The sequence below is a fragment of the Panthera onca genome, chromosome A3, assembly GCF_046562875.1.
Source record: "Panthera onca isolate mPanOnc1 chromosome A3, mPanOnc1 haplotype 2, whole genome shotgun sequence".
Lineage (NCBI taxonomy): Eukaryota > Metazoa > Chordata > Mammalia > Carnivora > Felidae > Panthera > Panthera onca.
In genome coordinates, this window is record NC_138341.1 from 77,948,740 (window position 1) to 77,973,809 (window position 25,070).

At 52.8% G+C, this 25,070-nt stretch overlaps 1 protein-coding gene across 6 annotated transcripts in view; it reads right to left on the reverse strand.

The window, feature by feature from the left end:
* FAM178B (family with sequence similarity 178 member B) overlaps positions 1-25,070 on the reverse strand; it is a 114,750-nt gene that overhangs the window by 10,371 nt on the left and 79,309 nt on the right. For 3 of the 6 annotated variants that reach the window (XR_009602591.3, XR_009602603.3, XM_060607923.2), the window contains 3 exons: positions 14,665-14,752; positions 7,551-7,676; positions 6,050-6,112 (listed from right to left, as the gene is read on the reverse strand). Coding sequence is in view for 3 of the 6 variants with exons in the window: in XM_060607923.2 (XP_060463906.2) it covers positions 6,050-6,112; positions 7,551-7,676; positions 14,665-14,752 (277 nt within the window). In the remaining 3 variants the exon portion in view is untranslated. The remainder of the gene's footprint in view (positions 1-6,049; positions 6,113-7,550; positions 7,677-14,664; positions 14,753-25,070) is intronic. The other 3 variants (XR_009602595.3, XM_060607936.2, XM_060607927.2) reach the window with 1 other exon arrangement.

Consider the following 25,070-nt stretch of genomic DNA (forward strand, 5'->3'; position numbering starts at 1 on the left):
ACGGGAGGCCCTGGCACAGTGGAGTTGGGGTAGGAAAGAGATGGAGTTGGGACAAAAGCAGGAAGACTAGGGGCTTTTAATTCCTGTGGATCTGCTGCAGGGAGGTTATCTCAGAGCATCTGACCCATTCCTGTGTCTGCTGGTGGGAGGAATAAGGGGCTGCAAGCAAACCTTTGCTAGAGTGCTCCCACCCAGCCCACCCTTCCTTTCTGGCTTCCTGCTGGCCGTGGGGGGTAGGGGAGATGACAAGTGGGGATTGGCTGGCTCTTCCTGCTCCTCCGGCTGGGATGAGAGACCCTGACCCCAGGGGGATGTGGACCGGAAACCCAGCTCTGCTGACTACCCAGAGAGGGACAAGATTCTCAGTGCAAACGTTTGAGAATTTAGGGCTGGCCATGCGCATGCACATCAGTATGTGGGTGCCAGTGTTGGAGGGAGCCACTGAAACCATCCAGGGTGCGGGCATGGGCATCTTTCAGGGGCTGGAGAGGCTGCAGAGAGTACTGGCCTCTTCAAAAGCCATTTCCTCAAAAGCTTCTTCTCTTTCTTATCTTTCTCTTTCACTCACTGAAGTGGTGAGCTCACCTGGTGTGCTGACATGGGAAGAACCTAGAAAGCACTATTCTTATACTTGCCAGGGATACTGGAGAGTAGGGCCATTGCCCATGGCTGCAGACCAGGCCATGGGCATCTAAAGTTTTGGGGTACTCAGGATCCTGCTCTCTCCTTTATCAGAGTGTCCCAGTCTCCCATTCCCTATACTCCACGGTGATGACTTCAGCCCTGACTCCGGGGGAAGACATGTGACCCGGGCCTGCCAATCACTATATGCCTGGCTATATGACTGGCTTACAGATGAGCACATGACCCAATCCAAGCCACTGAGACTCAACTCTGGGATTCTAGACAGAATTTCTTTCCCCCTGGATAGGGCTGCTGAGGGAAGGACAGAAGCCTGGAGTTTCTCAGGGTCAGCAGGGAAGGCCTGCCTTGGAATGCACCAAAGGGGCAGAGCTGAGAGATGTAGAGAACAACACTGAGGTTTCATGACTCTGCTCAACTCCTGGTCCGGCTGAGCCCAATGAGCTGTTCCAGGACCTTCCAGGATGTGTGTCTGTGTTTCTGTAACTACAAAGTCCTGGCAAAGGCATGGGAGAAGGGACAAAAAAGGCAGTGAGCAGAAGAGCAGTTGAGAAGGCCATGGCCTGCCTGGAAACTGCTATTCCAACTGAGGAAGTGAGTGAGGGACTTTACACATCTTTCCTCGTCCCCCTTAGCTGCCTGGTGGGAGCTGAGCCCAGGCTGCTCAGTGCAGCACTTACAAGGCAATGTTCCTTGGAAGGTACAGCCCAGGAGGAGAGGCCGGTGTGTGGGGCTGGATGCAGGTGAGGTGGGAAGCGTCTCTCCCACAGGGCTGCACCTGCTAGGGCAGCCATTTCAGTAGGAGCAGTGGGACGCAGCTGAGATTGACTCTGGACCGATCCTCACAGGCAACTCTGTTTAGTTGTGTAAAGCAACGTGTGAACAGGCCATGGGTCAAATGAACAGACTGCAATGACCATGGGGATCCAAGGGCAGGGAAGACAGGTCAGGCACTGCCAGGAAGAAGGAACAGCAGGAGCAAAGAAAATGGAGGCTTGACCTCTCACATTTCCCAGGATTTCTGGAAAAGATGTCCCCTGTCTGGAATCAAATGATGTGGTTTGACTTGCAGGAGAAAAGCTGAAGGCATGAAGTAGGGTCTGCTGACAGAGGGGCTGAATGTGATGGGAGAGGCATTCAGGATTGCCTTTCCTTATGTAAGAATGGGAGGAAGACAATCACAGGGTTGTCGAGGAGGACTCTGAGGACTTGAAAGATGAAGAGAAGGAGTAGTGTTGGGCCAGAAGCAGATGAGTCACCTTGCATGGGGTAAGGGCTCTGCCTGAGGGAGGGACCCCCATGGGTCGCAAGAGGACTGGGCCTGGGGCAAGAGCAGGTTCAGAAGCTGCCTGAAGAATCCAAGCCTGCCCTCCCCCCAGTTTTAACTCTGTCGCTTCAAGCCCTGTTCACACACTTGCAAAGAAGCCAGAGTTCCTGGGACCCAAACAAAGCTGGTTTGGGCCTGGGCCCCATGTGGCCTTCAGATGCTCAGAAGTACCCGTTCTGAAGAGGCACAGCAGCCTCCTAGGTGGGTGTGACCCGGGACTGATGCTTGGATCACCCCTTTGGGTCAGCTTCCCAGAGGCCATCTCTTTGAGGTTTATTTCAAAAGATGTTTGATGTTCTTCACTTTGGAGGAAGTAAGGAGGAACCAATCACAGACTTGGCAGGGAAGAACTCAGGATTCCTGAATATTTGTTTTCTGTCTTTTTTTTTTTAATTAACTAATTTATTTTGAGAGAGAGAAAGAGAGAAAGTGTGTGTGTGCGTGCATGTGTGTGTGCATGCACACAAGCAGGGGAGGGGCAGAGAGAGAAGGAGAGAGAGAATCCCAAGAAGGCTCCTCACTATCAGCGCAGAACCCAACATGGGGCTTGAACTCATAAACTGTGAGATCATGACCTGAGCAGACACCAAGAGTCAGATGCTTAACTGACTAAGCCACCCAGGTGTCCTATTTTCTGTTTCTTAAAACCAGTTGGTTTCTTCCCAACCCATCTAATCTTGCCCTAACCAAGGTCTCCAGCCCTGTGGGTATGACTCTCCCTAAGGTATAGGGTGAGGGGCAGGAAATAAGGATGGGCTCTTGCAGGTGAGAAGGCGGAGAGTGTGCGGAGAGGGGGAGGCTCCTGTTCCACCTGTGCTTCTGGGTGACCCAGGGTGAGGGGCCTGTGCTCCAGCCAAGACTGAGGGGGTATGAGCCACCAGGGCTCAGCGGCACCCTTTCTGCTCACTCCCCACAACCTCCCAAACCACACCCCAGTCACTCAGGCTGCTCTTGGCAGGGTTACCAACACAGGGACAGGCCAGCTGCCTTTGCAGCAGGAGCAAAAGCAGTAAAACTTGTTTGTCAACTCTACTAACACGAGGATACACCACAAAGATATAAAGACATGTACACAACACATATGCACACAGACATACATGTATGCACCCAGACACACACACACACACACACACACACACACACACACACACATACACACAGGGCAGGCCCACACCCTCTGCAGAAGATGTGCAGAGACCCAGGAGTGAGCTCAAAGGAGTTTGTGGGGGCAGAGCAGAGTTTGTTTACCCCAGAGCATCACTCCAGCTTGGAGCGCTCCCCCGCCCCCGCATAAAATCAACTCTTTACACACACACCTTCTCTAATACACAAACCATCCCCAACCTCACAAGCACAGAGCCAGACAGCAAGCGGTGTGCGTGGTGAGGAAGCTGACCGGAGCCACCTGAAGTCCTCAGGCTTGCTTTGGGTGGTGGGGCCTCCTGCAGCTGCCCCCCAGCCCCTGGGGGAGATGGGGACCATCAGAGATGCAGAGCCCTCAGTGGGCCCTGCACTGCCTGCCCCACGAGGACACTCATCAGGCTCCATGGAGAACATGCCCAGGAGGACGAGGAGAAAGGAACCCAGTTTCTGGTGCCTCAATGCAGCCCCAATCTGGGACTTCCCTCTTTGTGAACCTCTGTTTTCTTCTCACACAATGACAGTTAACTTCCTCAAAGTTCCCAAATTGAACCAAACTGGGGAAAAACTTATTACCCACTATAAGGATTCTGGTTCTGTAGACCTTCCAAAACTCCAGGGGAAGAATGGAACAACAAAAATTCCTTCACTATAGCAAAGGGCCAGGGGAGAAGTGGAGGAAGGGGGGGGGGGGGGAGAGCAAGAAACAACAAGAAAGTATGGTAAATAGAAACAGAACATACAATGGCAGGTCTAACAAGACCAAAACATCAATAATCTCAATAAACGTGAACAGGCCAACATTCTGAGGTTGGGCAGAATGCAAGTAGACAAAATCTGGCCCAAAATGGTCCATGCAAGTCAGCTAAAAGGAAACTCCTGGTTCTGGGTTAGAAGGCTGAGTGGGTCACTTTGAGGGGACAGCAGCAAATTGCATCCAGTCACATGTTTGTCTGCAGAGCAGTCAGAAGGACAGCCTCACCCAAAGGGGCCTGGGGTGTGGGGGGAGAGGTGCTGGTCTCTTACTGAACTGGTATCCAAGGACCAAATGGAGGCACTGGGAGGCCAACTCTCTGGAGCTGGTTCCTGCATTAAAACATCCTTTCCACCTCTCTCATCTGAATGCCACTGCCTCTTGAGGGGCTGTCTCAGACCCCCATGCCTCACTCTGGCCTAGATGTTTATTTTCCTCTGGGAGAGACCCGCTCAAACCAGGTGAGCACAGGGCCACTAATAACCACCAAGGGGCTAAGCAACCCCTTTATCAAGAGCACTTTAAAAGGCTGGAAGTGTTCTAATCATCTTGTTAGGAAGCAGAATCCTTTCTTCCTTTTTTTCAGAATCTTATATTCCACACAAGCTCTGCCATGATTTGCTAGGACACTTTGTGCCCTGACCCAGCTAGGACAAACAGCCAGGGCAGGAGCCCTCCCGTGGCCTCCCCTCCAGCCTCCCTGAAGGGTTGCAGCAGGACCATGTCGCTGCTTTTTGTTGTTCTTGGTGGTTAGCTTTCCCAGGCAGGAATCTCACTAGCTTATAATTACGAACAATGTGCCCTGATTGGTTCTCTCATAAGCAGGTAACACTTCTGAAGTCAAGGACCTCCGACAAGAGAAGTGCAGGCTATAAACCATTGTGGCCTTAATGAAACAAGGACTTTAAGAGACAAGGCGGCTGACAAGCAGAGGCTGGTCAGAGGGCATGCAGAGGGAGGGAGGTTTCGAGAAGCAGGGCAGGAGGGTGGATGGCCATAATGGGGTGGTAGAATAGAGTTCAGGGAGGGGGAGAGGAACTCATGTTGCATTCATTCGTTCATTCATTCACTCATCTAGTGCCAAATATGCCATGCCGAGAAGCCCTGGCTGTGCTCATGGTCTAGCTGGGGAGATCAACAAGTAAAGGGTCAACTGCAAAGCCACAGGATCAGTGAGGAGAGAAAGTCAAGCCCTGGGGCACCAGTCAGCAGCTCTCCCAGCCAGCCACTGGAGGACAGGGCAGGGAGGGGAAGAAGGCTGGGAGCTTCCTAGGAGAGGGAGGAGACTGGGCCAAACACCCACCCCCTCCTTCGTTCCCGCTGCAAAGGAGGAGATGGGGAGAACAGGGGGAGGGGAGCCTGGCAGAAGTGTTTATCTGGAGGGCTGGAGGAGGGCAGTCACCCCAGCCTCTCACAGGAAATCTTCCAGACAGGGTGAGCAAGGCCTGGGGGGATGGGGCTCAGCACTGCAGCCCCAAGGGTTAGGAAAGCCCTTTCCTCCAGGTCAGGTTGCCTGGGGCCAAGCTCACTCTGGCCTTAGTTTCCCCACTGTGCTTGGACAGAAGGAAGTCAAAGACTTTGAGCTCTAGGGATGAAAGGCTCAGCCCAGGCACAGACCACCACTCCCTGTAAAATAGGGCTGGTGACGCCACTGCTCTTTTTGGCTGGTGAGTAGCCTGATCACCTTTGAAGATGAAACATGCTTGGGCCTAATGAGGAGTCAGTTGGCCAAGGTGGGAGTAGGGCTGGGCTGTGGGAGCCTGGCACCTGCCCCACCAGGCCCCTCGTGGTCAGCACGGCACCTGCCCAGGAAGACAGAACTCTTCCCATTTCTGTGCAGACCCGCATCCCCGAACCAGCCCCACCTCCTCCCCTTCCCAGCTCAGTGCCCTTTCCCTCCTCTGCTCCAGGCTGGGATCAATCCTAGGTGGGTTCAAGCTGCAGCAAAGGCCTTGGAGACCTGCGTTGGCCTCATGTGTCTCCTTCACTTGCCCTTGGACCCATGTGCCCCCTTCACTGCCCTGGGCTGGGCCAACACTCTAACCCTACCCTTTTGGGGCACCCTGATGAGACATACTGTCCCCTCCATGTTTCCAGGTCAAACAGGTCATTTCCAATATGGCAGCTGACAAGGGGGACACAGTTTCCTTTATATGCATGAGAACAGTACTCAAAATAAAGGATACCCTCAGCCCGCTTCCTCCTCTTCTTCCCTGGTTGTTGAACAGACATTTGCTGCCAGATGGGCTCTGAAAAGCAAGGAGCCAAGTGGAAGCCTCTGGCTTGGTAGTCCCAACTCTGCTGGGTGAGGTCACAGGAGTGGGCTCCAAAGTGTCTGAAGCACACACTCCTCACTGGGCAGATCAGATATAAGCCTTTTCTTTTCTGCTACCACTCCCTCTTCTTCCTCTCTCCTTTTTCCTTCCCCTAACCCAGCCTGGGTCCTGCCCACTTGTGTCCTGCTCAGACAGACCCTTCCCGCCTATGGGCTGACCCCACCTCCTTTCTAGAAGCCCTGGAACATCCAAACACAGTCTCCACAACCAGCACATTTCTCAGGAAATAGATGGGGAAAGAGAACAGGGCATACACACAGCTCACATTCTCCTGGGAGGCAGGCAGCAGTCTCGTAAATGCACTAATATTACGCACAGCTAAAAGATAACCTTACCTACATGTTCCAGAAGAGGCGCATACACCTGGGATTATCATATCTTCTTAATGGTTCATTTGTGTTCATTAAGTAAATTAATTCATTTATCTGATTTGCAGAGCAATGCCCAAAGGGTGGACTTCTGGATCATCAACATCCAACCTCCGAGTGAGCTTTTGGAATTACCACTTTCCTAAATTAGGAAGATCTCTATCTCTACTCTTCATCCTCGAGGCCCCAAGGATAGGGGAGCTCCCTGAGATCCACACAACCCCCACTCTCCCCACCTCCCAGAGTCAGACTTGGGGCTCCCACTCTGAAGCCCCTATACCCCTATACCACTGTCCCTGCCTGACATTCACCCCAAGGGTCCACAGGCCTCATTATTCCAAACACCACAACCTGAAGACTCTGGGGTACCTCTTTGCCCCAGACTCCCACCAATGCATGGCTTTTGGGAAAGCTGAACAATGTCTAGAAAGTCAATTAGGAAGAACTGGGGAAAGGCCAAGGACTCAGCCTCAGGGGCAACCACAGCGAAAAACAGGGAGGAGGTACCCAGCTCTGCCCTAGGAACACAGAATGCCTGTCACATCTGGACATTCCCTCCCAGCCCCGCTTTCCTCACCAGCATTATTTCAGCCCTTGCATCCTCTTTAAACTATGCTGTAGGACTACAGGGCACTCCACAAATGCACTGCTAGCAAATGCATGTGCTAGCAAATGCACATGGGACTATAAAGAATGCAGCAAAACCCAGAAGCAGGGCCAGAGGGCCAGAGTGCCTGTGCATGGAGCACCCCACTGAGCCTCTGTGAGGGGCATGGGCAAGGGCCCTAATTACAGGCTATGCAGGGATGATGAGCACCTCCTCTCACCAGAGGGAGGCGCTTGCTAGAATTTTAAAGGCCTTGGGGTTTTAGGAGGACTGGCAGCAATAAGGCCCTATAGGCTTGCAGTGTGGACAGCCCTGCCTTCCTCATTACCGGGCTGTGTGGTGCCTGGGCTGAGGTAGGCAGGTGCTGGGTGCTCACCTTGTGGTCTAGTTCAGCATTGGTCTTTGGCTGTTGCTCCTGGCAGGGTGGCAAGGTTTCAGAGCCCAGGTACTGTCTGAGGGATGATGGCCTCATGAGGCTCAGAAGCTGGCTGAGCAAAGACAGCTAGGGAGGAGAAGAGAGGCCGTCACACATTGGGTGCTTGGGACACTTGGCTGGCACTAGCAGGTCAGAGCGTGGGCTCTGGAGCCAGACCACCAGCTTCCATGACCTGGATTCACCTCTTACTGACATGCTGTGTGGCCTCTTGGAGCCAGACAAAATGGAGACAACCACAGGAGGGCCATGCATGCACATGGTGCCTAACACAGGCTGAGCCTTCCCTTAAAGGAGTGCACTAAGATCTCTGTAGGTTGGTGTTTGATCCACTTCCCTGGAGTAAGCACTTGGGGCTGGAAGAACCAAGGCCAGCAAAGAGGGCAAGATCCTTCCCACCCTGAGCTGCTGCTCAGGCCTCTCTTGCGTCTCTCTCTTCATTGAACTTGCTGTGCGGATTGGAGAGGCTTACGGAGGAGCAGAGGCTGTGTACCTCCCGCCGCCCCCTCTAATGACTGCGCTCGCTCTACATCATTCTGCCTGCCCCTGTTTCTCCGCCCCCACCCTTTTCCTTCCAGGGAATTTTAAAGCAAATCCAAACATTGTATCATTTTACCCATAAAGAGCTTCTAAGCCGAAAAGGATAAGGATTTCTCTCCCCAGCATGGTCACAGTATCGTTCTCCTGCCCAACAAAAAATTACCAAGAATTCCTTATGTGGGCTAACACCATGTTCAGTTTTCTCTGATTGTCTCAAAGATGTCCTCACCAGTTGGGCTTTTGGAGTGGGGATTCCCCACAAGGTCCACGTGCTGCATTTGCTTGATATGTCACTTAATTTGCCAGCCACCCCACCACCCATGAAAACTGCACCTCCCTCTCTGAACAAATGGGAGTGCCCCCACCCCTCCCAGGAACAGGGCCTGCAAGAGTCCAGGTGTCTGCAGTAAGCCACTCCTGGCCCAGGCCCTGCACCTGCTTTGGGCAGCCTGGGCTCAGCCTTAGCAAGGACCATCCAGCTGCCGTGGAGCTAACTTGTGGCCAGGGCAAACAGCAGGCAGTTTCTGAGCCCTGGCCTCTCTGGGAAAGGGGGCTGCTGATCAAAGAAGCAACGCCAGGGGAATTCACAGAGGCACCATCTTTTCAGATGTAGCAAGTGTAGGTTGGCCAAAAGGACTTAGGCCCGAGCCCCTCACCCAGTTCCCTGCTCTAGCCCAGCCTTGCCCGGCACACCTGGCTTCCTCCCCCTGACTCACCCGCAGACACCTGCTCAGCACCTCAGCCGGCCACAGGCTCAGACAGTCCACAAGAGCAGCTGGGCTGAGGGCTAGGAGACAGGCCCGAGGCCTTGGCTCCTGGAAGGGGGCCAGGCCTTCTTGGCCTAGTGTCACATCCCTTTAGGAAGGGAGATGAGGAGGCAGAGAGAGAGAGAGAGAGAGGGAGAGAGAGAGAGAGAGAGAGAGAGAGAGAGAGAGAGAGAAAGAGGGAGGGAGGGAGGGAGGGAGGGAGAGAGAGAGAGAGAGAGAAGGTTCTGGGTGAAAGAGAGGCACCATCTGGAGCTTCACCAAAACCAGAGCTGTGCTGTCTTGCTCAGGCCTTGCAAGGCTAGGGATAGTTTCCAAAAGGGCCCTGCCTGCTCTGGGATCACAGCTGTGCAAGCACAGGGGCCAGGCTCTGCAGCCCACGCCCCCAGAAGCAGTCCTCAGGCAGGCAGCCTCACCCCAGGGCCCTCCCTGCTACAGAAGCTGGGGGTGGGCAGGGCACACAACTGCAGCTCCGTGGCTCCTATGTTTTCCTCTCCATGAAAATGGCTTCACCCTGCTCAGCGCACAAGCTGTGGCCTTCTGATTGCTTACTCTCTTTTGTTTCCAGCTCTGGCAGCCACACCCCCTCAGGGATAAGGGCATATTTGGACCGTGTGCATCTCAGCAGGGCCGGGACCTGACATTGCGCCTCCCCACCTCACCCCCACCGCTGGAAGCTGTCTCTGCAAACACTCAGCCCATTAGGACAGACACCTCCAGGCAAGAGGCAAATGATCACCCAAGAAGGCGGGCCTCCACTGGTCTTGTCAGTCTGCCTGGCAGGAGGAAAAGAGGAGTTCCAGCCGGGCAACTGTCCACATGGCTGGTCACTCCTGTGCTCAGACCCCAGCAGTGCTTCTATCTGCCCCGTGGAGAAGGCCAGGATCTTAAGTGTCTGTGAGGCTCAGGTGGCCCTGCTGCTCCCTGCAGCCTGTGCTCTGACTGGGCCTTCTGACCAGACACACACAGCTGCCCCTGTCTCCCTTGCAGCCCCAGTTCCCTGTCTACGCTGCCACCTACACCACCCACACCTGCCAATCCCCTCGCCCTGAACTACTTACGATTCCGATCACATTTACCACCTCCTAACACGTTACGTAATTTACTTGTTTATTGTGTTTATTACCTGCCCCCCCCCCCCCCACTAGAAGGTAAGGCCTCTTGGGCAGGTTTTGTTCACTGCAGTGTCCCCACAATCTAGCACAGCACCTGGCACCTGGTGTGTGTTTCATTAGCATTCATTACACAAACGAATGAGTGAAGGGCAGGTTGGGGCTGCAGCCAGCTTTTCCATAGGAGATGCAGGTTGTGTACCTCCTCCATTTTGGCCACTTAAAGCCCATGTTTTCCAGACCCCAAAGTGGAAGACGTGGTTTGACAAAAGAGGTTGACTGTGTTGCAAGAGATAGCCTGGGATAAGCAGCAAACTCCTGACTTGGCCCCAAACCTGTTCTACCTGTGTCTTGCCTATCTCGGTAAAGGGCTTCCTCAACCTGCCAGTTGTCTAGATCCTGGAGCCCTCCTGGTCTCCTTTCTCTCACATCTCGCATCCCACTGGCTGTACCTGGGAATTACACCTAGAGTCCTACCACTTCTTACCACCTACAACACTATCTCCCCAGGCCAAACCACCATCATCTCTTACCAGGATTACTACAATCACCTATGCTCAACGCAGTAGCCTTTCAACATATTTAATAAATCAGATTCTGTTTCTCTTATCAAAACCTTCCAATGGCTCTCCACTTCAGCATCAAAGTCAAAGCCTCTACCATGGCCCCGAGGCTCTGGTGGATTGAATCCCCACTTACCTGTCTGACCTCAACTTCTACTACTCTGTCCTTGATCCTTTGCTCCAGCCACAATGGTTTCTGTTTTTCCTCCAACCTAAGAGAACTCTGCCTACCCCAGGGCCTCTGTACTTGCTGTTCCCTGTGTGGAATGCTCTTCCCCAAGAAACCTGCTTGACTTCAGTTCTGTGCACAAATATCCCCATCTCTCAACATTCCCTCTCCTCTTTATCTGGCTTTATTTTTCTCCAGAGCCCTTATCACCATCTGGTATGCCAAATATTTACTTATTTCTTGATGCCTGTGTCCATCTCCCCCGGGACCATGAGTTTCACAAGGGAGGGACTAGGTTCTGTTCAGGGCTGTATCTTCAGTGCCCTGAGCAGTGTCTGGAGCACACTGGTGAATGCGGACAAAACCCTGCTGTTTCTGGGATAGTCCCAGGACTCGCAGGGACAACAGGCAGCAGGCCTGACTTCGAGGCTCTCCTGGAAAATACAAGTTTTGGGGGTGTTGCATCCTGACCACCTACAGAAGTCCCATCCCTCCAATTCAGTTCTTCAGCTCCTGTTTCTAGGGCTTCAGACTGCAGCCAGAGACAGAGAGCCAAGCCATCCAGGGGTCATGGGCTCCTCCTTCCCAGCAGTGCCCTGAGAGGCCTCTGCCCAGGCATTCACCCCAGATCCTCTCCTAGAGGAGTCAATTCTCAACCCTTAGATTCCCCTTCATAGTCAATCTACTGATAAGGTTTATCAAACATGTATACATCAATGAAGGAAGTAGAAGGGACAGCCCTTGTCCTCCTATCTGCCACTTAGGAATAAAGCTCAGGGGACCAGCAGGGCATCTTCAGCATGAAGTGGCAGGTGTGGTCCGGTTTGTCACCACAATGAGAGCTGAGGAAGGGGCTAGAGAAGTGGAGACAGCGTGCTGCAGTAGTCAAGAACAAGGACTCTGGAGTCAAATCCTAGCTCCAAGGCTTTCTCGCTGTATAACCCAGAGAAGTTTCCTAACCACACCTGCCTCAGTTTCCCCATCTGTGAAAAACATCTGATGGTAACAGCCCTTACTGCTTGGGACTCCTATGAGAGCTAAGCTCTGAGAACAGCACCTGGGATGTGGCCAGGGTTGTGCACCATGTTAGCTACCACTGTTTTGGTTGGGGTGTGATGGAAAGGAAGGAGGGCCAGGGCACACAGCTGCAAGCAGAGAGCGCAGGGTCGGCCTGCGAGGAGGGCAGAGAAAAACAGGCAGCACAGACAGGCCACATGGAGGAGAAGTTGGGAAAGGGGGCGTGCGGGTTTGATGTGGGCGGCTGTGGGGCCAAGGTGGCCCTTTGAAGGCAAGGATCCGTCTGACAGGCCAGACTGGAAAGGGGAGTGCCTGCAGCCTGGAGACCTGGGAGGCCCACGTGGCAACCCCAGGCCTGCAGCAGAGATGGGGGAAACACACGGGGAGGGCCTCGGGCAGGCCCCAGCTGGTCCTTCCTCTCCTGGAGCTGAGCCGCCAGGAGGCTGGTGCCTGCCTGCAGACCCTCCTCTCTGGAACACAATCACTGACTCAGCCTCTAAGACCTGGCTCAGGACACCTTCTCTGGAAGCCACTTCACTGCCCTCAGGCACACTTAGTCACTGTGCCCTCAGCCCACCTTGCTCACACCCTCTCTTCTGAGGGTGGTTCCTGGTGTGGAGCCTGGCACAGAGCCTGGCACAGAGGTGATCCTCAGCTAGGGTCTCCTGTACAGATAGCACACTGGGGGGGGGGGGGGGGGGGCATGTGGGTGACTGGTATGGTTGGAAAGGCTTGGAGCTGGGCAGGGCTGAGTCTGGCTTGGTACCTGGTGGGCCCTGGCGAGCAGCTAGGGGCTCCCAGGCCAGTTCTCCCCTGGTGTGTGGGGGTACATCCCCGCCCTGAGGAGCCATTTACTGCCTCCCTCGAAGGGCCTGCCCGGGCCAGATAATCCATAGCACTTCCCCTCCCAGCTCTTTGGTCCCCATCATGCTCTCCTCACTCTCCCACACACAGGCTCTAGCCAATAAAAAACACATCAAAAACAAAGCCCAAGCCTTAAATTGACTCTGATGCTTGAACCACCCTTTGTCTTTCTGGTCTTTTCAAACACTGCAGGGGGGTGGCTATGCCCCTCCACCCACAGCCATCTTGCCTTTCCTGATCTTGATGCTCTGGCCTTTCCCATCTGCTCTGCTGACACTGTGCTCTGTTTTCCTTGGGCCCTGGTGACCACCCCCCCACTGCCCTCCAGAGCCCTCTGGGACCACTCGGGTCTTGTCTGCCTGCTGCATCTCTGCCTGCCCCTACTCCTAACTGCTTGGCACCCCTGAGACACTGATTGGTTCCTCCTCCTTCACAGAGATGCTCTGTCATCAGGCTTTTCCCTGTGTGAAGTGACCCCAGTGCAGGCCACTCGCCCACCCACCCCTCCCCAGGTCTCCAGGGAAAGGGAACTTCCTCTTGCACACTCCAGGAACTCAACCTCAGGCTCGTGTTCACTCCATAAGTGTGCCTTGAGAACCTCCACAAGTGTGCCAGGCACCAACAGGCAGTGGTGAGCTGAAAGCATTTGGTCCTTGCATTCAAGGAGCTGGTGTTGGGGTCTGTGTGTGTGTGAACACAGACCCTGAACAAATAAATAAGACACTGTCAGAAGGTAAATACAAATAAAAACAGGTAAATATAAATAAAATTTAAAACAGGCAAATACAAATAAAATTTTAAACAGGGTGATGGTGCCAGGGCACTTCAGATTGGGTGGTCAGGAAGGGCTTCCAGGTGGAGGTGATGTTTTAGCAGGAACTGGCATGACAAGAAGTTCCAGCCATGCTAAGTCCTAGGGGGAAAGTATTTATGGCAAAGGGGGCAGCTGGGGCAGAAGCCAGGCCGAGCCCACTCTGAAAAGCCAACCCAACCAGTCAGCTTTCTGAGCTCCCGCCCTACAATCATGGCATTGCAGACTCAGCTATATTGTCCAGGCTGCCCCAGGATGTGCTGGAACATTCTCTCAGCACTCTGGGCAAAAGGTTACGCGGGCTTGCCTTGTACACCTCTATGAATAGAGACACACAGCCCTTCACAGGGACTGCCTTGCCCGTCTTGTGTTGCTGAGCCAGAGGGTTCGGCTGTACCCAGCGCCTATTCTGGGATCCCACAGAGCTTCTAGGAGGTAGGGAGAGAGCATGCTCAGACTCCCATCCTTGGGCTGGCTGTGACCCATGCTGCCTGCCCCCACCCCCAGGGCCCCAAGCTGCACAGAGGCTGTGGTCAGAGCTTTCTGGAGAGAAGGGGAATGGGGAAAGAAGACAAAACTGTGCTTCTCTTGCTGTTCCAAGAATGCCTAACACTGGAAAGGGAGAGGCACTAGGAGTGAGTAGTTTTAAGTGTGTAGTGTTTGTTTTCACCTTCACTGTTTTTTTCCACATATAAAAAGTAATATAAGCAGGGGCCAGGGGAGGAGGCAATGGGAATTAGTGTTTAATGGGTATGGAGTTTCTATTTGGGAGGATAAAAAAAATTTCTGGAGGTGGAAGGCAGTGATGGCTGCACGATGTCTCAAATGTACTTAGAGCCGCTGAATGGTTGAACTCTACACTTAAAACTGTCATGATGGTAAACAAAAACAAAACAAAATAAAACCCCAAACATTAAAATGGTAAACTTTATGTCATGCGTATTTTACAAAAAAAAAAAAAAAAAAAAAAAAAAGTAACACACGCTCCCAGCCCACTGCTCTATCCTTAGTGCCTAGTACACAGGAGGCATACAAAATAGTAATTGTTGAATGCAAGGGTATGAGTGAAAAATTCAAACTCAACTTGGCTCTCCTGGCCTGAGGACCCCAACCTTTGAGAAAAGCCTCAGGAGCAGGCAGGCCTTGGGGAGAGCCCTTTGCTCACCCACAGGCTTCCTGGGCCCAGTGGATGCTGCCCGGCTGAGGCCAAGACTCACCTGGGCCTTCTCTTGCCAGAGAGGGAGCGTCTCTTGCTGGTCTAGCATCCGGGCAATGACCACAAGGCTGAGCTGGCTTCGAAGCTGCCTGTGAGGGAAGGAGTAAGAGGGACTGAGTGGCGGGACACTGTGAGAGCAGGTGGGCTTGAAGTCCACGAGGGGGCAGGATGCCCTCCGAGTGGTGAGCATGGGAGAGCCATGTTGTCTGGAGTACTTTGGCTTACTCTTTTGGTTTATAACATTATTTATTTTAGAAGCAATAAAACATGATGGGAAGGTTTAAAAATAAGCAAAAGTAAAAAAATTAGAGTTACTTTAATTTCAGATGCTGGCACAGTGGTTTTTCTTCTTAGTTGGTCTTTCTCTCTGAATATCTATACTTCTCTGTGGATACACAGAGATGGGCAATGTTCAGCTGCTTTTGCACAGACCTTTGCCTTTTCTGTCCTTTGCAGTGTTTGAATCTTTTAGACCATGTAGGGTAATAGAGAGTGGGGCTAAATTTTTTTTTTTTTTTTTTTTTTTTACCCAGCATCCAGTGGCTTTCCTTTGGAGAACCTGCTCCCACCCAGGGTGCTCCCAGGGTGGGCACATGAGCCAGGCCTGGCCCATCAGAATCTGAGTGACTGAGTCACTGAGAGGTAGCCTCGGTGCCCTGTTTGGAATTATCAGGAGTGTGTGTGTCTTTCCAGCAGGGCCACTGATCTGACAGGAGGTGATCCTACACCTGCTGGTGACCATCCTGCCTCCTTGTGTGAGAGCCTGGATGATGAATCAAGCAGAGACAGAGGACAGGGACAGAGTTCTGACCACACCCAGAGCCTGCTGTGCCTGAAGCCCCCAGCCCCTGGACCAATCGGTAGGTCAGTGGGTCATGTGAGCCAGTGAAGTGCCTTTGGCTCCAGTCAGTTTGGGCTGGAGCAGTCTAGCACTGAACAGTCTTAACCAATTCACTCGGGATGGGGCTAGTATCTGCCATCTTTTGGAGTGAAGACCTCTGATGGGGATTTCAGATGCTAATGTTCAGGGCTCTGATTTTCATGAGTCCTTGAGGGCTGGAAGGAGCAAAAGGGAAGAGCAAAGGGGTGTGGAGACCAGAGGATGGGGCTGGGGTGGTAGCGGCTGAAGAGGCTGGAAGGAGTGATGGGAAGAGGGGTCTGGGGTCCCTCCTCTGCCCATGCTCCATGCCACAGCCCATTTCTACCACGAGGCTCCCATCTTTCTTGCACCTCCATACACTGTGGCTCCCCATGGGCAGCAGATGTCAGCCCCTGGCATGGACCTTGATGTGGCCACAGTCCCCAGTTCCTGCAGAGAGCCACCATCAGAGGAAGCAAATGAGAGGTCCTGAAGCTAGAGGGAATATAAGGAACACGAAGGAAAACACTTGGGTTAGAACCAGCTCCTTAGAGGAGAAATGCCCTCAGGTAACAGCACTGTTGGAGGGACCCCCACAGGTGCCCTCAGCCACCTCCCTGGAAGGACACCACAAGGGACTGGGCGGATATCGGGAACAGCCTGCCACGGGCAGCACTGGGAAATGCCGAGCAAGTACTTTAGGGAGGCAGGATCCAGCCCAGCCACTTCCGGGCTTAATGGTCTGGGCTCCACTGCAACTTCCCCAGGGCAGAGCCTCCTGCTGCCCAGGCCTCAAGTGAGGGAGGCTCCTGGGTGATGGAACTGAGGTGGGGGAGGGATGTCTCCTTGAACGGCTCCTGTGGGGCTGAGCAGGCTGACGCAGGGGCCTTGTTGATTTTCTTAGCGCTTAGTCATGAAAGTCAGAGGAATCAACAAAGCAACAGGTTCTTGATTAGAAAGAGGAAAAATAGAGGCTGCAGGCAACACCACCATACACCAGAAAGGAGAACCTGAAAAAGATGGGAAATGCTCGCTGCTGGTGAGCATCAACAGAGATGCTCATACACAGCAGGTGGGAATTTAATCCACTTTGAGAAACTGCTTGGCAAGATCTACTAAAGATGAACATGTGCTCACCCCATGACCTAGCAATCTTACTCCCGGGTACACACGTACACACACACACGAGAGGCAGAAGTGTACTCTTGATATGCCAACAGAATGCATTCACAGATTGGGCTCCATCTACACAACTCAACCCTATGCCTAACGACAGTGAGTTAAAACTGTATCCGAAGGCATGGATCTTCACAGTGTCATGTGAAAGAAGCCAGGTACAAAAGAATACTTGTGTATGATTTAATTTATATTTAATTTACACCAAGTATAAAAATAGGCAAATAGCAGCTGTTGGAAGCCGGGAATAGTGGTGATGCTTGGGGGATAGGCAGGTTCTGCTCCTGTTTCATTTCATGACCAGAGGGCTGGTCTCACATGTGCTCGATTTGTGGCAATCCACTGAGCCATACGCTGATGGTCTGTGTTCTGTTTGTTTGTATGTTGTAGTTCAATAAAACTATTACTTAAAGAAGAAATTCAGCTGCAGGGAGAGACAGGATTGCCAGATTTAGCCAGTAAAAATATAGGCTGCCCAGTTAGATTTGAACTTCTTATGGATAAGCAGAGTAATTTGCTTAGCATTAAGTTTCCCCCCTGCAATATTTATATTTTATCTGGCAACCCAGGGAGGGGCCAGCCATTCCTGGTCCATTCCTTTTTTTATTTTAGTGTTTGAGAGAGAGGGTGAGTGGGCAAGGGACAGAGAAAAAGAGAATCTCAAGCAAGCTCCATGCTGTCAGCATAGAGACTGATGCAGGGCTCAAACTCAGGAACTTCAAGATCATGACCTGAGCCGAAGGTGCCCCTCCCTGGTCCATTCTTGATCGGAAGACCTGACATTAACCCATGGGGCCCTCCCTGACCCTCTCTCCTTTTAGCCTTGACCCCTTTCTGCGGAGCCCCTCAGCATTCCAACCAGGCCAGAGACCTGTGGAGAGGCAGCCTCATCTAGACTGCCCCATGGGATAGCAAAAAGGAGCCCCTCATCATCCTGTGAGTGCAGCCAGACCCCTACCCCTCACCCAGAGCCCCACCCTCCATTTTCTCCCTGGCCACACCACACACTCCGCATGGCTTCCACCTCATTGGCAGTCAGGACCTGCTCTCCAGCTGTTCCCCAGCAGCCCCGGCAGCAGCTGGGCCTGGAGCACAGTGGGCGGTAAATGGCCCCTCTGTGCTGCTACTCCAAAGCTAACTTGTAGCCAGAGTCAGAAGGCCTGCATCTGGGCTTCATTAATCCAAAACCCAGGCCTGTGTGGGAGCTCCTTTACCCTGCAGAGGGCGGGGAGGGGCCAACCTAGGGGTGGGGGTGCTGGCAGGCCAGCGAAGCAGAGCCGGGGTGGTTCCAGAAGGGAAGAGGCGGGCTGGGTGGGTCAGGACAGGGTTGTTGTCCAGAAAAGAAGAAAAGCACCAGAAAAAGCACTGGGTGAATGGATGAAAAGGAACCCACATCTGAAGGTGACATGCTCCCCCTCGCCGTCCCCCCCTGTGCACTGCCTTTCATTCTGATGGTCTCCTGCCTTTTAAACACGATCTCAGTTCCCACCGGGACACAGGGACAGGGGACAGGGCCACTTTTTAATTTTAGACTGAGAACTTACTCTACAGAGGAGAAAACGCAAGGACTCACCCCAAATAACACCCAAACTGTGTAGGGGGCAAGAAAAAGGAGCCATGGGCTCAGCTGAGGTTGGCCAGGGGCTCTTCCTCTCCTAGAAGCTGCCCGACCCCACCCGGCAAGGCCTCTCTGGAACTCAAACCAGCCGGACAAAGGAGGATGCAGAAGCCACTGGAGCCATCCCAGCCACTGTCATATAAGGAAACAAGCTCCAGCCTTAAGCTCACACCAGGCCAGGCCTCTGCCTCTGCCTCAGCCCTGCCCCTCCCCGCCCCTGCCCCCCACGGGCCTCTGTAAGATCAGGACACTGGATTAGCGCTAAGAGGAGTCTAAGGCTCTGGGAAATCTGGAAATGACTTTCCCAAATCCACAGCAGAGCCAGGAAGTGGAAAGCAGGCGTTCTGCCTCCCAGCATCCAACCTTCCCTCTAGCTCCTGCAAGGGGCAGCCCAGCCAGGAGCCAGGCACCAACCAGAGTGGGCCACTAGGATGTTGGGACAAACACACTGGTCAACGCAGCCCCCTCTGGGGCCCCTCATCTTTGCTTCTCTGGAGGGGAACCAGGCCCTGCCAAGGCTGAACTACCCTAAAAGGCCATCAGGCATCTGGCCAAAGGCGTGAGCTGCCTTTTCCACGTCTCTAGGGCAGCTCAGGAAGCAACAACAGTGGCCTGTTCCGCTGTGGAAAAGCTGCCCAACACCCTGCCTCAGGGCATCTGCCTGGCTTGCCTCTCAGGGACTGTCCACAACGCCTCCCATGCATCACAGCCACCTCTTATGCTACCCCCTCTTCACTTGGAGTCCACCTTGCATGTGAGCATGTGCTACCCAGGCAAGAAGAACTAAGCCCTAGGCTTAGAGGTTAGGGCAACTTCCTTGGTAGTCTGCCCAGTCATCCACACACAGGTTAGGGTACTCGTCAGTGTGGGCATGCACAGTGCAGACAGGAAGAGATGGCGGGATGCAGACAGTCATGGATCCTTACAGTGGACCTCCACATGACAACATGAAGGATCCATCTACAACAGCTCACTTGTACATGGATGAATCCCACAAACGAAGTGTTGACACTATGCTGAGGAAGCCAGACATAAGAGAGAATACTCTGTACAGTCCCATTTATACACATGTTCAAAAACAGGCTAGGGGCGCCTGGGTGGCGCAGTCGGTTAAGCGTCCGACTTCAGCCAGGTCACGATCTTGCGGTCCGTGAGTTCGAGCCCCGCGTCAGGCTCTGGGCTGATGGCTCGGAGCCTGGAGCCTGTTTCCGATTCTGTGTCTCCCTCTCTCTCTGCCCCTCCCCCGTTCATGCTCTGTCTCTCTCTGTCCCAAAAATAAATAAAAAACGTTGAAAAAAAAATTTAAAAAAAAAAAAAAAAAAAAAAAACAGGCTAAACTAATCTATGGAAAAGAAGTCGGGGAAGTGGTTTTCTCTGTAGAGGGAATGCCTGGGAGAGGCTCAAGAGGGCTTCTGGGGAGCAGATGACATTCTATCTATGGTCCTATGATATAGTCGTAGTTATACATACGGTCCCCTTTGCTAAGTGCACTGAGTATCTACCTTTGATGTGTCCTTTCACAAATGTAGAACTAAATAAAAAGGTTACTATTATTTAGTAAATAAAGTTCTTATGGACAATTATGACCCAACTCCAATCCTCTTTACCACCTTTCTTTTCTCTTTCTTTTTGGTATTCTGAGGAAATCCACAGAACCTCAGGCTTAGAAAACATCTTAATAGTCACCCCATCTAGGGGCGCCTGGCTGGCTCAGTCGGTAGAGCATGCAACTCTTGATCTCAGGATCTTGAGTTCAAGCTCCTCATTGGGCACAGAGCTTACTTAAGGGGCACCTGGGTGGCTCAGTTGGTTAAGCATCTGACTTCAGCTCAGGTCATGATCTCACAGTTTGTGGGTTCGAGCCCCATGTCGGGCTCTGTGCTGACAGCTCACAGCCTGGAGCCTGTTTCCGATTCTGTGTCTCCCTCTCTCTCTGCCCCTCCCTCTCCTGCTCGTGCTCTCAAAAATAAATAAACGCTAAAAAAATTTAAAAACAAAGTCACCCCATCTAACGTCCACATATTTGTCTATTTAGTTAGGTCCTCAACATACCTGAGGGAAGTAGCCATATTTCCCATAGTTCCCTCTTCTCCAGGTGTAACAGCTACACTACACTTTTCTCTCTTTCAGAATCTTTCTGCTGCTGTGGGTTGGGTCCTCCAAAGGCCCTGGGGGTTGTCAACATTCTAGTCAGTGAGGTGCTCAGAGCTGGCCCTAACTAACACCCATTTTCCTGGCCACCCTGATCACAGATTGAGCCCAAAGTCTCTCTCACACGTCTTGCTGTCAAATCTCATTTCCCAGATCCTGTTGTTAATTGTGCAGCTGGGTCTCCCTTTTCCTCTCAGACTGTCATTGTGGTTTGTTGAGATCTTCTGGAATCTTCCATTCGCTGTCAGTTGTATTCATGTCATGTGTGAGTCTGACCGTTGTTCCATTAATGGCCTCATCTGAGATACCGGCTCTGCCCTGACCAAATGTCAGTGAAGACAAGCCTCTGGGTGTCCTGGGGGCCTGCCCTCTAGGCAGGCTCTGATGGCCAGCAGCGCCTGTGATGAGAAGCCCCACATTTCTCCTGTCATCCTCAGGATACAATGGTAGTCTCTACCAAGCGCCCTACAAAAGCCCAGACAGTCCTTTCCAGAGTACTATTCTGGTTGGCCTGTCAAAACATAAATGAGGCTAGTCTGGTAGTATTTATTCTTAGGAATCCTAGAAAGCAGAGCTTCCTTTTCTGTGTATGTGCTCACAAACTGTCCCTGGGGAATGGTGTGGGGGGCACCTCAAGCCCGCCGCATACACCGTGCTGAGTGAAGAGAGCTCATCATGCCCTCCCTCCTCACCTCCAGAGGTCTCCGTTGACCCAGGGCACCCCACGTGCTTCTCCCCCAGCAATGATGTGGGACGTGCTTGCACCCACCACAGGGGACTTAAACCCATTCCGCACACCTGGAGGCTTCCATACAGTCTCTGCCCATGCTGTCTGCGGCTTCGATTCCCTTCTATCAGTAGTGGAGTTGAGATGAAAAATGATGCTTCTCAACAAAGAAGAGGGAAGCAAACCAGGAATTAGGTAGTGTTGTCCTCTCTTCATCAGTGTCGACATGTCACTGCCAGCCCAAAACAGCACTCCTTTATTCAAAACCAACTTCACAAAAGTTCCTTCTATGGGCCTTAGTTTTCTCCACCGGCGCCATCACTGGTCCACGTGGTTTGCCAATCTGCCTTGTTCTGGTGTCCCACTTTCCATCTTCCCTATCTATCAAAAGCTGAGATCATGCTTGAGTTCCGGGTGCAGCCCCTGCTGTCTCTGGATACTTCCTACTTCTTTCCTCACTAGGTTTACATGCAATCCACATTCAAAATGTTACTGTACCATCTCCTAGCCAGCCCAAGCCATCTTTCCATTTGCAACTGGCTACTAAAAAACCAACTCTATGCTTTTTGAGCTCTGCCCTCCAAAAGCGAGAGCTCCATGAGTATGAGCATGCACACACACGAGTCCCTCCTCATTCCAGGCTCCAAGGGCCTAGAAAGCAAAGTCACACCTCTCCCCTCAAGACGCTCCTAGCCCAAGGAGTCAGCCAAGGGTGCCAACAATCAGGGACCCTGTGTCAGGAAGTATCTTGGGAGAGATGTCTCCCGTCTGAGCCTAGTCTTGAGGTCGAGGAAATGTTAACCAGGCAAAGAGAAGGAGGAGAGGGATAAGGGAAGAGACTTCTTTGGGAAGATGGAACTGATGTTGAAAAGCTCAGAGACAATGGGGCACCTGGGTGGCTCGGTGGTTAAGTGTCCTACTTTGGCTCAGGTCAGGATCTCACGGTTCGTGAGTTCGAGCCCACATCAGGCTCTGTACTGTCAGCCTGTTAGCACAGAGCCCACTTCAGATCCTTTGTCCCCCTTTCTCTGCCCCTCTCCCACTTGTGCTCTCCCAAAAAATATTAAAAGAAAAAAAAAAAAGAAAAAATGAAAAGACTCGGGGACAAATTGTGAGTTTGGGAGGCTGGAGTTTGGGAGCCTGCTGGGGACATGCGAAGGGGTTAAGGTAAGACTGGAAGAGAAGGCACTAAGGTCTTAGTGTGCTGCTGTTTAAATTTCATCCTGAGGATAGAAGCCTGAGGGATTTTTTTTTTTATTTAAAAAATTTTTTTTCTTTTTAACGTTTATTTATTTTTGAGACAGAGAGAGACAGAGCATGAATGGGGGAGGGTCAGAGAGAGGGAGACACAGAATCGGAAATAGGCTCCAGGCTCCGAGCTGTCAGCACAGAGCCCGACGCGGGGCTCGAACTCACAGACCGTGAGATCGTGACCTGAGCCGAAGTCGGCCGCTCAACCGACTGAGCTACCCAGGCGCCCCAACCTGAGGGATTTTAACAAAGCAAAAGCATGACGTGGCTGGCTGTGCATCTGAAGCCGGGTCACAAGGCTGGACAGTGGAGGCACGGGTCAGATGGGAGACAGCCTGGAAGGAGGCAGCAATTCAGGGGCGCTGTGACAAAAGGCGGAACTGTGTGAGGGTGGCGGGAGAGATGTCTTTTGCTGGGGAGGAGGAGCTGGAGGGGACTGCCCCTGGGCTTCAGACAGTGGGCACGTGCTAATGCCAACATGGAGACAAGGAAGACAGGAGAAGGTGGTCCTCCTCAGAAGGTGGTGACTTCTGTTTCACACACGTGGAACCTGAAATACTTGCCCACACAGATCTGGTGCTTAGCAGAAAAGTCTAGCCAACGGTATTGACTTGGGAGCTGCTGGCACATAGTTGGAGTTGCAGCCATGAATGTGGACAAGATGGGGTATCAAGTCAAGTTCTCTAGGAGGTGGACTCTGAAGTGGAGGTGAGCATGCAGGGAATTTATGGGAGGGGGGAGAGGGGTGCTCTTGAGACGACCTCCTGTAAGGATGAAGGAAGCAGGTTTGAGCCAAAGGGGAAATCCAGGTTGCAATGTAGTCACAGCAGAACCCGTGGTTGACCCTGCAAGGACCTCTGGAGCTGTCAAGGGCCTTCAGAGATATCCCAGGTCGAGGCAGAGGAACAGGCCACTGTGCCCCCAGCACTGGGCTGCTCCCGAGGAAGGCACCCAGCCCCAGATAAGGTAACCATCTTCAGCAGAGGCATCCTGGGGTAGACTGGCAGGGTGAAACTCAGCACCTGGGGAGGGGGAGCTGGAGTCCTGAAGCAGGGCCATATAGACAGAGCACCACAGCACTCAGCCCGGAAAGCTCCCTGAGACTGGGCCAAGTGACCACAGGAGAGGGACCGGGGCAGAATCCCCAGGCAAACTGAGGCTTGAGGAGCAGTGGAGGAAGGAAATGGATGACGGCGAGTAAGAAGGATGGGGCAAAGAGGGGGAGGGGAATCAGGAGAATTAACACTGTGAAGTCAAGGAAGAAAATGATAAGCTTGTTCCTGAGGAAGGGCCATTAGGTCAGTGGTGATAAGGCAACTTGGCCACAGTGCCAGATGAAGTACATTTCCTCTACTTCTGGCTCTTTGGGTCACCCCTACCACCCCCCCGCCCCATGCACACCCACTCATAAGAGTGAGCCAGATCCTCTTCAGCCACAATCCCTCACACTCCTGGCTTCATTGTGACCCAGTTTTCCTTTGCTGCCCTTTCAGCTCCAGCATGGCCCCTTGACCCCTAGACATGACCTTCATCCTGCCTCTTGTTCCTCCAGATTTTGAGACCTTCTGAAATTTTGAGGGTTTTTGGACCTTGGCTGCCTCCTTCTAGAATGTTCTGGCCTTGCCCACCCACAGAGCCTGAATGTCTGTTTTCTCAGGTGAGAACTTCCTATGACACTCTTGATCTCTGAAGAATCCACCACGGGGCCGGTGCGGGGGGGGGGGGGGGGGGGCGGGGCAGGGTTCAGAATGCCTGTTTTGGGTGGATGGAGTAAGGGAGAACAGGGGAAGGGGAGCTCGGAGGTGTAGCAGGAGCTGGAGGAGGGGGTGAAGGCAGAATTGCTGTTCTAAGGGAGGAGACGCATGAATGCATGTATGTATTAAGGAACAGTCAGTAGAGAATAAAAAGTGAAAGGTATAGGAGTAAGAAGGGATAAGTAAAGAAGGTCTGGAAGGGATAGGACTGTTGGGGTCCTGACCATGGGAGGTGGGGTCGGGAGGAAAGGAAGGAGGTGAGTTGTGGGTCCACTAGGTGTGTGGGTGGAGAAGTCAGTGGAGAAAGAAGGGACAGTGCTGTCTGCTGGTGTTCAGAGGTTTCAGCAGCAGGAAGTGGTGATGTCTGGAATCTGCTGAGGGCCCCATGGAGGCTGGCCAGCGATTCAGAGTGGGTCCTGGTTAGCCAGAAGGGGTCAGGGGCCAATGCAGGGATAGGACACATGAGGTAGCACACAGGAAGGGAGTTATGGTGGAACACGGCGCCCAGGACATGAAGGCAGCAGAGGCAGATGGACAGAGAGAACGAAGTGGTCTAGGACCTGCACCGAGCTGGGGGTGGGAGGGTTGGGGGCTGGGGGTGGTGCAAGGGTGGGTGGGGGGACATAACACTCTACCATGGTACAGCCCTTGGCCCTACCCTGAGGGGAGCAAGCAGCATGGAAGATGAAGGAAAACAAGGAGGGTGTGGGGAAAGCTATGGTGTGCCTGCATGTGCTCTTATCCCCAGTGTTCAAAGACCTCAAGACTCTGAAGGCCACTTTCTCCCACGGCTCCGGCATTTAGCAGCCAGCTGCTACTTGCTGGTCAGAATCCGGCTGGTCCGGCAGCCTGCTCAAGCTGGTTTCATCTT